This window comes from Musca autumnalis, unplaced genomic scaffold (genome assembly GCF_047663935.1).
Source record: "Musca autumnalis isolate F117 unplaced genomic scaffold, ASM4766393v1 scaffold_3, whole genome shotgun sequence".
Lineage (NCBI taxonomy): Eukaryota > Metazoa > Arthropoda > Insecta > Diptera > Muscidae > Musca > Musca autumnalis.
Genome location: NW_027411866.1, coordinates 144,591,725 through 144,605,145, shown reverse-complemented (window position 1 = coordinate 144,605,145; position 13,421 = coordinate 144,591,725). Strand labels below are relative to the sequence as shown.

General features: G+C 36.1%; 1 protein-coding gene across 1 annotated transcript in view; it reads right to left on the bottom strand.

Moving 5' to 3' along the window:
- The window catches only part of stg1 (stargazin-like protein), a 246,516-nt gene that overhangs the window by 119,758 nt on the left and 113,337 nt on the right, over nt 1-13,421 (bottom strand). Inside the window, exon 3 of the mRNA XM_073979640.1 lies at nt 3,244-3,333. Coding sequence (XP_073835741.1) covers nt 3,244-3,333 — 90 coding nt within the window. The remainder of the gene's footprint in view (nt 1-3,243; nt 3,334-13,421) is intronic.

Below are 13,421 nucleotides of genomic sequence, written 5' to 3'. Positions count from 1 at the left end.
CACCTAAAATTGGTTTTGAAAATATCGCGTATTTTATCGCGTTTTCTGCGGATCGTTTCCACTGCAACGAAAAAACTAGTGCAGCATCTTCGTTTTAGCTGAAACAGAGATTTGAAAACTTCACTGATAAGGGAACTACATTCATTTTATCCCAAAAATGGTGTGTGATGCTACATCCACGGTTCTTAATTGATCGCCTTGAAATAGGTATATATCGATTTAGATTTTCATGGTGACACTAAAACCGGATGCGGAACGAAATTTTATGAACTTTGCGCAAATTAGCGATGTTTTATAGGTTTTTTAATGCTAAGATGCAGTCGATCCTACATCGTAGCGTCCAAATTATATTTCGAAAATTATATACAAATTAAAAGATATGGTCTTGCTGTACATGAAAATCACATGCGTACAAAACGATTTTGATAATTACGCGATTTACACATATTGTAATAACGCATAGAAGTTAAAGCGGTTTATATAAACTTTATTTCCGTTTAAGAAGTCTAATGATTTATTTCAACAACCCGATAACTTTCCTCAATGGGAAACCTTCTATGTGAATGTAGATAAAGCAAAATCCGCCCATTTTCTTGGGAGTTTCAAGAAAAATAAAAGAAGTACTCCTATAGAAGTTTTCCAATATTTTCAACTCTAGAATGTATGTGAAAACTATTATTCCAAACCAAATTTTTTTTGTAACACAAATATGTGCTTATTTTGGCTATAATATCCTAACTACTATCCCGATGATTATAAGTTTGGTCTCATTTGATTCCCCGTGAAGTCTTTCTTTAAAACTGTTACTTTTTTGTAATTTTTGACGGGTAAATGGACCTATATTTTCAAAAAAATCGGATTACATTTAATATTTTGTCAATTTTTTGTAAATTCCGCGAATGCTGAGTAACATTTTACAAATATTATGCAATCTACTTAATGACGTCAATTCGTGATAACTTTTTAGTGACAATTGTGCTCAATAAAATAATTAGGGGTTTTATAATTTTTTTTCTTAAAAGCAGAAGTAAAACCGCGAGCGGATTCGTACTGGCGACTTTTTTCTTAACCTATGTACCAAAAATCGTTAATGTAGCGCGAAAAGAAAAAAATTAATTTTTTGGAAATGGAATACGAAATAATTGGCAGCATTTCCCATATACCCTCGTTAGCATAAATGCTGAGGGTATAAAAAAGGACTGGGACGGAGCTATAATTTGCAACTCTTCTCGGTTTTTAAGTTTCGTGATCGTAATTTGTCGAAATATGCCCCTAGAAATTTGGATATTTTTTATAGCAATGCAGTGTCCGATTTTCCGAAATACCTGGCCAAAACTTTAAAAATGAATGTATTTTCACCTAACCTTTGGTTCTTATGTTTTTCGGCCCGCTGATTACATTTTGGATATTATTTAACCCTCAGGCTGTCTTTTAAGGGGTCTTTTTGGTCCCTCCTCCTATAAAATGTGATCTTATCGGATCAAAATATGCTACAAATTTCTTCGCCATCAATTTTTACTATAGGTCCTAAAATACACCAAAACTCTATATCTTACCTTAACTCCAGAAATATGCAAATTAGAAAAACATTTAAGTCGTTAATGTCGTTGGCAAAAATGTCGTTTTGACAAAATTGTCATACAAAGCATCATTTTAGAAGAATGGCGTTAAAGATAAAAATGTTCTCAGCTAAATTTCACTATAAGTCACCAGAAAATTTAAATCTCTACGTGCATTACATACCAAATATCGGTTTAAATTTTGCCAAAAAACCAAGAAACTAAAATAGGGGTGCAAGCTTCCACAATTTCTACAGTTTTGGAAATATTTTAGTTAAGATCACTTGGAATCCTTGCACTTTAGGTGTAGTTATAATGTCTTTGGCAACTTTACTGACAAAAAGGCAAGGAACATTTGTCTTAACAAAATTAACCCTCGTGCGAGGCATAAAAGGGGTCCTTTTGTTCCCTTTTTCCACAAATCTTTAAAATCTCCTATAAAATGTGGTCGGATCAGACCAAAATATTCTAGAAGTTTGTTCGCCATAAAATTTTACTATTGGTCTTAAAATATATCAAAACTCTAAATTATTCCGCAAACTCCAGAAAGTGACCCTATACTATATTCTCACATTCTGAATAAAATAAAATCTGTATATACCTGCAAGATAAAATATCACATAAAAACGAAAAGTGCAAATATGTGAAGGATGTTTCGATGGAAATTGGTAAAAAAACCCTTCCTTTTTTATGAAATGATAAATTACACGGCCCAACTCGATCTTACTCACAACTATTTTCATAACTTATTGTGAAAATTTATCTTTAAAAAAAAATTAAGAAATACGGACAGCAATTATTAAAGAAAGCACAATTCATTGGCGACACTGAACATCTTAAATACGTTTCACATACCTTTCATTACAATTGCAAAAAGATAATATTTAATAACCGTTGTTTATTTTGCATATTATCATAGATTTATAAACAACTTAAATATTAAAAAAAATAAAATTCCAAATAGGGTAACTTCGACCTGCTTTTATACACACTTATTAAACAAGAAATGTATATATATTTTCATAACCACACGCAATGGGATCCTATAAACAATATCTGACATTGCAATGGTCAATATATCCCATTAAATACTATTTGACATTAAATACTATTATTGGCATTTTTCTTGACCAAAATTTTTACATCGTGAAAACATTTTGCTCTATCGCACTGTAATTGCGACCTCTATTGCGATTCCTGTATATACTAGTGTGTAAGTCTGTTATCTGAACACTTGATGTACATAGGTGTTCAGATAACAAACTATATTACAATTGACATCAATGGTAAAGCCAAGAGGTGGTTTTCAATTATATCTCACGTGGGCGAAATATTACTTTAAGGATTAAAAATACAGTCAGTATATTAAAAATTTTATAAATTTTCACACAAAAGTTTTGGTCGATTTAACCCGCTAAATACTATCTGATCATCATGTCGAAATTTAGGCTTCGTCTCTGTCATAAACTCAAACTTCACTTAAAATTTCACTTCGATCAGACTATTATTGCGAACTACAAAGCCGGTACACAGAAGATTTAATAAGCAGAGGATTTAATCATTTTGTTTTCCTACTGAATTCAATTTTTATAACGCAATTGTTAGGTAAACACTGTTCCATTTTTATGTCTTTCTTCAATGCACTGTTACTCTCTTACTGTTTACACTTTTGGCGCATACTTACATGGAATAGCTGAGGCGGAATCATGCGGATCGGGTTGATAGCCTTCCTTGGAAAAGTAGTCGATTTTAACGCAGTTATAGGTTTCCACTCCTGTGTCACAGATCACATTGGGTGGTGTATCCGGAAAACACATGTATGTAATGGTGTTTTTTACAATCATTGTTATTTAGTTGAGTGCGTTTTGGCGGGCGTTTGGAGAAATACAAAGAAATGACCCGTATTGTTGTTGTTTGGAGACAATGGTGTTGGTTTTCATTGGCATTATTATTGTAAGTCATGTTTTCCGTCATTGTTGTTTTTATTGTTATTATTACAGTATTTGTTATTGTTGGCGTGGTTTCATACATGTTCGCGATTTTTTGTCCGTTTTGTTCGTTGAACATTTTGTAATCCATATGTCAGTGAAATAAAAATAATACGTTTCAAATGATGTGAGTTTTGTTTTTCAGTTTTCATTTTTTGCAAGTTCAATGATATTTGTTTGGCATTGTTTACATTTTGGTTCCATTAGGGTATGCGGTAGAAGAGTGGGTGTGTGGTTAATACCATTTTGTTGGTTCCATTTGAAAGTGTGTGCGCCAAACCCATCAAAGTTGTTGACGTTGAAGTTTTTGAAGTTGTTGTTTTTTTATTTTGCCACAACAATGATGATGACATTGTAATTATTTTTTTCACACATTGTGGATGTCAGTTGGTTGATTCCGCATACAGCAAAAACATACAAAAAAAAAAAAAAAATAGAGAAGAGAGAAAAAATATAAATTGACATTTTTATTAATCAAGTTTTGTTTAAAAACACATTTGTTATTTATAATAAAAATGCATATTTCCTATGGCGTTGTTTGTTTGTTTTTATTACATTCAACAAGTTTTTTGTTTTGTATTAAAATAGTAGTATTTTAATTTAGTTTCCACAAATATTCATAAACATAATATAAACACAAACATAAATATTCAAATCGTGCAAATATTATTCCTTTGGGTTGCACATAAACCTAACCTAGTTTTATTGTTTGTTGAAAATAATAACACTTAAAGAGAATGCAATTAAATTAAACAATATGGTCAAGTGTTTTGGTCAATTAATTAAACCCAAAATACCGCAATTACAGAGTAGTAAAATTGTGTAAATAAAGACCATATTGGCTAACACTTTTTTAATTTTTTTGAAAATATATTGAGTGAGAGAAAAGAACAAGAATGGACGACACCGAGAACTCGAACATTAAGTGTGAAATATGAAATCATATTGCTCCTAATTGAAAGTCTTCACCACAGCTGTAATCAATCTAAAAATAGAGTTTACATGACAAAACAAAAATAACTAATTACAGTTCGACAAGAAAACGAATAATTTTCATGCATTAATTAGTGAAAAATGATCGACTTGTTTAAGACCAGATTAAATGTATAAATAAACAAGAAAACAGTATCAGTCGGTTTTGCCGACAGAGATATACCCTCAGCCTGTGCAAATTGAAACACTTTTTTCACAAAAAAACATATGTATTTAGGTGGTTTCAAAATTTTGGTCGTATGAACCGACAAAAATGTTGATTAGAGTTAAAGTTCAAAAATTTTGCGGAAAAGGTACTTAAAGGAATGGACCGACATAGACCATGGGGGAGCCATAGGGGGTTTTTAGACCCTTCGGGCTGTTTTCTCAAGAAGTATGGACTTGCCCCTGAAACAACTTTTACCATCGTAATTAAGGCAGCGAATGTAAGTTGCTTCAACAAAAATCAAAGTGATTCAATAGCAGGTCTTAAAGTGAACTTCTCCAAAATTTTGTGTGGGAGGTACGGGATGGATTGGACAAATATAGTCCATATTCGAACCTGATCTATATATTTTGTGTGGTAGGTACGGGATGGCTTGGACAAATATAGTCCATATTCGAACCTGATCTATATCTGGTAGATATTATGAGAATGTGTAAAGTATGGGCCAAATCGGTCACTCCCATCAAGAGTTATAGTGCGAAAATTTTTTCCGAACATTTATGAACTTTTGTGGGGGAGGCATCTGAAGGTGTGGACCGGTAGGGCTTATTTTCAAACTTAAACTAAGTTTGCACAAAATATTACGAAGGTCACATTTTGGACTGAATCGGCAGATTCGGTTGAGGTACCGGAAGGATTGGACCGATATAATCCATCTTTGAACTTGAACTAAGTTTGGACAAAATATTACGAAAGCCAAATTTTGGACCGAATCTGCAGATCCGTTCGAGAGTTATCTTGCGTTCCAACCACTACACACGGTGTCATAGGGTTTTATGACTTTCAGGCTATTTTCTCAGGAAGTATGGACTTGCCTCTAATGAAACTTACAGCGTCGTATAGAGGACAGCGAACACAACTTGCGTAAACAAAAATCAAAGCGATTCGAGACCAGGTCCTAAACTGATCTTTACCGAAAGTTTGTGTGGCAGGTACCCGAAAGAGTAGACCGATTGAGTCCATATTGGAACCTCATCTAAGTTTGGTAGAAATTACACGATGTGCAAAGTATGGACCAAATCGGTTATTCCCTTCGAGAGTTATCGTGCGCATAAATTTTCCGAACATTTTCGAACTTTTGTGGGGGAGGTACCTGAAGGAGTGGACCTATATGGCCCATCTTCGAACTTAAATCGAATCTGGACAAAATATTTCGATACCCAAAATTTGAACCGAATCGATTAATTCGTTCGAGAGTTATCGTGCGCACCAGCCTGCCAGACAGACAGACAGACGGACGGACATTTTTGGTCATAACAAAGTGTAAATACCCTCTTTAGCCTAAAGGCTGAGGGTATAAAAAATTTGTTCAACAATAATAACCAGAACTAATAATTGACATGTTATACAAGGTGGCAAACAAATGATTTCAAAACGTAATGACGATTTCAAAATACTCAATTTATTCGGTAAATACTTAAAAATCTTGAAATTTTATGATTTTTATACCCTCCACCATACATAGTATGGAGGGTATAATTAAATTTGTCATTCCGACACAGCTCGGTATTTTTAAGATAGAGCATTGTAATTTGGTATAGAAGTTCCTATTACTTCTAGGATGTTTGGTATTGAAAATGGGCTATATCGGTCCACGTTTTGATATAGCCCACATAGAACGGTACCAACCCATGGCAGCGGGTTCTTTGTACCGGATTGACCCGGAACTACACAACATCATTGTTCCGGTCAGCGGCTGCCACCTCAGTGTACATATGTTTGTATTTGTTTCGTTTTTCTGTGCTGGGAGCAGCATATCCCGGAAAGCCTGCTCAGAATCCGGAGCAGGGACGGAGGAAAACCCAGGACCAATATATTTGTGCTCGGTTTGTCACATCCGCATCTTCACCCACATCCAGCCTTCGGCGAGATGCAATAGATGTCAGTAGTGGGTGCATCTAAGGGGTTGCTCTGGACTTGTCAACGTGAGGGACTACGACAGGGACTATGTTGCTGCATGCTGTGTGAATACAGTCCCCAGTGAGTCGTCATCGGATTACGAAACTCCCTCGTCGTCCGATTATGAGACTCCCCCGCAGTCCCCTCGACAACAACCGCACAAGCAGCATTTAACACCAGCCGTTGTTGTCTCAATCCCGGAAAATGCATCCTTTTTGTAATTTAATTGCAATGGACTCCGAGGTAAGATCGGATCGAGGAAATAGTAGATTTCATGAGTCGGAGGAATATCAAGGTCGCTGCGGTGCAAGAAGCCAAGCTCAACAACAACTGTAGCTTACAACGTTGCGATGGTTACAACGTGCTAAGACAGGATCGCATCAGAAGTGGAGGTGGGGATTAGCTTTCCTATTGTACCAGTCTAACCAATACATACCTATCTCGCTTGAGCCTGCCTCTAATGACCCGTGTGGGGGTAGCAGTCAAGTGTGGAACTGCCGAGATAGATTTGCTGAACGTATACATCCCGCTGTACCTCAGACCGCTTTTGGAAGGTCATAATCGTCTGGTCCTGGGGGACTTTAATGAGCATCATGAGATGTGGCATTCGGCCCTCGGAAACGACCTGAAAGGTACAGCGCTGGCTGAACAGATTGACAGCTCTATGTTTTGCACGATCAATGACGAGAATTAGAGGAGAGTGTCACAGCTCGCCAGACATAACCATAATGTCACCTGGTCTGACAAATTATGTTACCTGGCAACCCGTCATTTCCCTTGGATCAGACCATCTCCCAATAATTGTCTCCATTAGCAGACCACCCGATGTCATTACGCCTGAACATCGCACATTCGTCAATAACAAGAAAACTGATTGGCCGGGCTTCAGAGAGTTCAAGAATCACCGCTTCAGAGAACTGTCCAATCCTTCTGATGTTCGGGTAGTGGAAAGGACGTTCCGAGACATCATCACTGCTGCAGTCGCTCGCAATATCCCTGCTGGTCGAATACCCGAAGTAAGACCAAACTTCCCAGCAGAGGCGACGGTATTAGCAAATGAACGTGATGAGCTTCGCCGAGCCAACCCCAGTGACCCCAGAGTCAGGGAGCTGACACTGGAAGTTAACAGGCTGGTCGGCGAGCATAAGCGGATCAAGTGGTTAAATCATCTGAAGAGTTGCAACATTTGAGCCGGTATAGGTGAATTGTGGGCCACGGTTTAGTCACTCTTGAACCCAGGAAGAAGGGAAGAGGTGCGCAAGTTATTTCAATCGACAGTTTGTCGAGCATCCCGAGAATGACAGAGCGAAGAGAAGAGTATTACGTCGCATCAGATCTCTTCCTTCCGAGGAGGAACCACCACAGCTTACAATGGATGATGCTGCCAATGTCATCAGAAATGCTAAATCATCCAAAGAGTTGGACCCTGATGGAATCTCCATGGTAATGCTGAAGCTACTGCATGAGCCGGGAGTGGATTATCTCACTACAGTTCTCAACTTGTCGCTATCCACCCTCCATGTTACCGAAGTCTGGAAAATAGGCAGGGTGGTAGCACTACGGAATCCCGGCAAGGATGCCAGCAAAAGTGAATCGTACAGGCCGATTTCGCTTTTGTCGCCCGTAGCAAAGACACTTGAGGCCTTAGTCCTCCCCAGTATCATAAATAGCTATCAAGTTGCCGATCATCAGCATGGATTCCGTAAGCAGCACAGCACGACAAGACATATGCCCAGTATGTTGCATGGGCCCACACGACACAAAACACCTTTTCAGCTGCCCAGCCAGGCCTACTCATCTAACTGCAGTGGATCTGTGGTTACATCTCATCGAGGCAGCCACATTCCTGGAACTGGGAATAGACCCAGAGCCAGATTGAACAGAATAACGAACATACAAACATAATAACAAACACTGTTACAACAACAACCCGATTTTATATATTTTGAAGGTTTTAGCTTCGTTATTACACCGAAATGGCTGAAATGTGGTACACAGTCTTCGATGGTGGTTGGTATAAAACTTTCCAACAGAAATTTGTCGGTATAGGTCCACGCCTTCATATAGCCCACATAGAACGGCACCTCCCGAATTTCGGTATTTTAAAGGTTGTGGCCATAATAATCCACCGAAATGACTAATATTTGGTATTTTGTCTTCGTTTGGGGTATAGAATATAGCATATGAAATTTGCCGGTATAGGTCCACGTTTTAATATATCTCCCATAGAACGGTACGTCCGTATTTCCGGAATTTTGAAGTTTCTGCCGAAATTGTTGAAATTTGGTATTTAGTCTTCCTTAGGGGTACAAAACTTTCCACTTAAAATGTATAGGTCCACGCCTTGCTATATCCCCCATAGAAGCGCACTTTGAAGGTCTTACCCACATTATCTTACCGAAATATCGGAACTTGGATATTTAGTCTTCTTTGATTCTAAAAATTTCCGCCATAAATAGATCGATATTTTGATATAGCCCCTATAGAAGGGTACCTTCTGAAGTCCGATATTTTGAAATTGCTGAACTGTGGTAATTAGTCTTCTTCATAAACGAAAGGAAACTAATTGTTTCATTTTACCTCAATACACCTCGTGGTGGAGGATATAAAAAGTTCGTCCCGGCCGAACTTAACGCTGTTCTTACTTGTTTCTTAATATGGATTAACTACTAACAAGTATCAACAATATAAGTTATATAATATCGCTACTAAGAGGGTTACCATATGGTCCAAGGGGTTACCAGATGGTATTACAATGGAATAACCGTTATTTTTGTTATTAACAGGCTCAAATTTATTCATTCCTGCAATACGTAGGTAATAATTTTTTAGAAACAATTTTTTTTATTTTATAAATTTTTTGTCAAAAAATGAAGGGGGAGGCAACTTCTCAACTTCTCAGCCCTCACTTGTCCCATCAACCTCCCCGCCCTAAACTGCTGTGTTTGTATTCAAATGCCCTTAATAATACTCCTTAAAAATCCACGTTGTGTGGTTTATAAAAAATAGTCTTTAAAAATCCATCCTTTTAAATAAAAAATATATGCTAAACAAATTTAATCAACACTATTTTGTTTTGCTTTCTCCAACTTGTCTATCTTGCAATAATGCAAATGCCAATGCGTCGAAAGTCACAATGAAATATGTATGTATGTATGTGAATGTAATTCTAAACAAAGTTTTAAGTACTTTACGGGTTTGCTTTGGATTTGTTTCTAAAAGCAAAATTGCAGAGAAAAGTTAACTTTCCTCCCCCTCTGTTCAATATTATTTCTATGACAAGAACGAAAAAAGTTTTTTCTTTCTCAATATTGAGATTGTGTAGAAGTTACTTGTACAAGGAAGGATTGCACACAAAAGACATGCAAGTGTATTTACAGATACTCTTCATCTGTATGTGTGAATAAATTTTATTTATAACAATGTTTGCTTACTTTAACTTATGTTAACATAAAAATAGGTCTTAAAGGAAAGAATGCACTGTTTTATATTTACATCTAAATATTGTTATATTTTTTTATTTTGTTTATAAGATATTTGTATGTTTTAATATTTATGAATTGTGGTTTCTCATATTGAAAATTTATATTTGTAAAACTAATAGATATATAGTTTATAAGTCATTCTACGACGTAAGGAGGATAAATGGGATTAAGTTGAGTCCCACAAAAATTTGTGAAAATCGGCTCGGATACACATTGGAGCCATATCATTTTTTTCGTTATTTGTGGCGCCCTTTTACGAGGGGAACTAGAAAAATTTCTGACCCAACAATAAAAACAAGAATATTTATCATCAAAAATATTTTAATTGTTTTCTTAATAGTCCATTTAAAATAGACATTGAAATAGCAAAAATTCCCTCAAAGCTGAATTTTGGTGCAAAAACAGTTATTTGGGGTCAACGGTCAAAATGTAGGGTTTTTTTAGGGTTTTGGATTTTTTCTTGAAAACTGTAGATCTAATCAAAAAGTAGCTGGAGAAAATATTGTAGACAGAAAAGTTCTCAACAAGTTTGGTCTTCATATATTTTTTCCTAGAAGGAACCATTCTTGAGATATAGCGGTTCTAAAAACACATCATTTATATGCGCTTATAAGGGAAACACGCACATATTCAGGTGAAACGGCTGAAAAAACCGGAGTAGACCCGGTTACTTCCCTTTGTACCAGTATGAAACATTTGGAACTTTACAAAAAAAAATCATTTTCAAAATCGAAAAATTACGCAGTCTTTAATATGTTTAAGATTCATTCCTAATTAAAACAACAAAACAAATGTTAAAAAATTAATTTTGTATTTATACCCTACACCACTATGTGGAAAGGGTATTATAAGTTTGTTACCACCATTGTGGTATACCAATCTTCATATCTCGACGAGATAAAACGATTTTGAGATGTGTGTCCGTCCGTCCGTCCGTCTGTCCATTATAAATTGTAATCAAACTCCAGGCCGGAATTATGAACCGATTGTCACGACATTTTGCGTGGAGGTCGGGTTCAGACCAGAATAGATCCGTATTTTTGTTGGGATGATCGTGAAATATTAAGCGGGTGAAATGAACCAAAAACATAATTTTTATCCAATTTTGTAGCGGCTCTGTAGGCCGAAATAATAGTCCGTTCAACGCGAAATTTTAAACAATGTAAGAGTATATGACAAAGAAGTAGCTTGCAATTTGAGATACCGATCAGATAATATTTAGAGGGTTGAATGGACCAGAACTTTTGTGTGAAAATTGTGAAAAATTTTAAAGACACATTCTTCCCTCGTGAGTTATATTTGGAAGACGATCTTGATGTACGTGATCAGATAACAGAGTTACAGCCTAATATATCCAGTTTGTTTTGTAGTGTAGTAATTAACACTCTAGAGGTCGCAATTATAGCTCAATAGTCACAAAATTTTGCACGAGGCAAGAGTTTAGGTAGAAGAAAATTTCTGTAATTTTGCATGATGATCTGATATTATTTAGCGGGTGACATAGACCAATACTTTTGTATGAAAAATATACAAATTTTATTTTTGGTCCATATTTTAATTTCTGGAGGCCATATACCGGCAGATTAGCCTACATATGGAATAATAACTACTGACCTTTCAACTGATGTAAATTGCAATAATGTATCTGCTAGATAACGGACCTACTGCCTAATATATCATGGGTTTTGTGTAGAGAACCACAATTTCCAATTTGTAGCATAATTGTCTCTATCATGGCAGAGAAATTTTCAGTTCAGTTGCCAAATTTGATTTTTTATACAAATATTGCAACATGAGGTCACCTCGCCACCTATTTTATACCTCAGGTAATACGACCAAAAATGTGTCTCATCGAAATATTGGTTTTTGATTGTTTGGACCATTTGGAGTCTATTTAGCCCTGTCCCTTCGTCTGTCTCTCTTAATTTCTAGCTGGCTGTTGCGCACGATAACTCTCGAACGGATCTACCGATTAGAGCCAAATTTTATACATCATAATATTTTGCCCAAAACTTTGTTTAAGTTCGAATGTAGGCTATGTCGGTCCCCTCAAAAAGTTGAAAATTGTTTTCGAAAAATAGTATGAACGATAACTGGCGAAGTGAATAATCGATTTGCTCCAAACTTTCCATATATTATTATTCCTTCCAGATATATATCGGATAAGACCGATATGGTCCACACCTTGGGGTACCTTCCACACACAATTCGAAAAAGGGAAATTTAAGATAACTCTCAAGGGGATTTTCTGATTGGTCGAAGCTTTACACATCGTATTATTTCATCCAGTCATGTGTCAGGTTGGAATATGGACTATATCGGTCCGTCCTTCGAGTACCTCCCACACAAAATTTGGGAAAAGTACAGTTTGAGAACCCTTATCGGATCTATTTGATTATTATTATTTTTTTTTTTTTTTTTTTTTGAAGAAGAAGGTTTTTTCACTGTCCCTATTCTGGTCCCTTTTCCGGGGTAAGTCATACTGCCTGAAATAATAGTCTAGAAGTTCCAAAAACCCCTGTCGGCTTCAACTAAAATTACAAATCTGAAAAAATAAGTCTCAAACTTTTCCAAAACTCAGAAGTTAGCTTATTAAAATTGATTTGGTATAGCCCCATATTACGATACCTACAGATTCCACGTGTTTTGAAGCAAACTCGTGTTACAAAATAAATATATTTTTATACGCCAGAGGCTGAGGGTATATCACCGTTAGCGCAGCTGACTTATGCTATCTTCTTTTCTGTGTAATTGAATATGATTAATTTTGGGATTTATAAATTTGTTTGCATGCAAAATTTTTGAATTTCTATTCATTGTTAGTTTTTTTCTACCGGTATAAAATATATTTTTCATATCACAATATATGCCCACAATCAACTATTTGCGAAGCATATGTGAGGTGCAAGTGCATAATTTTCGGACGACAGATCTTCAATAAATTCGCAATTTTCCCAATTATCAAACAGGGACGTACGCAGGATTTCATTTCGGGGGGGGCCCAGCTTGACCAAAAATCATGAAAATTAAAAATGTTATGTATCGTTACGTAAAGCTATTTTAAAGGGTTTTTTATGATTTTGTGTATGAGGGGCACTAAAAACCTTCTGGCCTAGGCAACACGCAGTGTCGCCAGACGTCATTTGACATAAGCATACTCAGGACAGTTTGACATACGACCATGTGTTGTGTTGTTAAGGCTATTAGCATAATTTTTAAAAATTTGGATTTTGGAAATCCTTTTGGTGGAGGAACTTCCATGCAAAAAGTGCGAATATGTGGAATAGATATA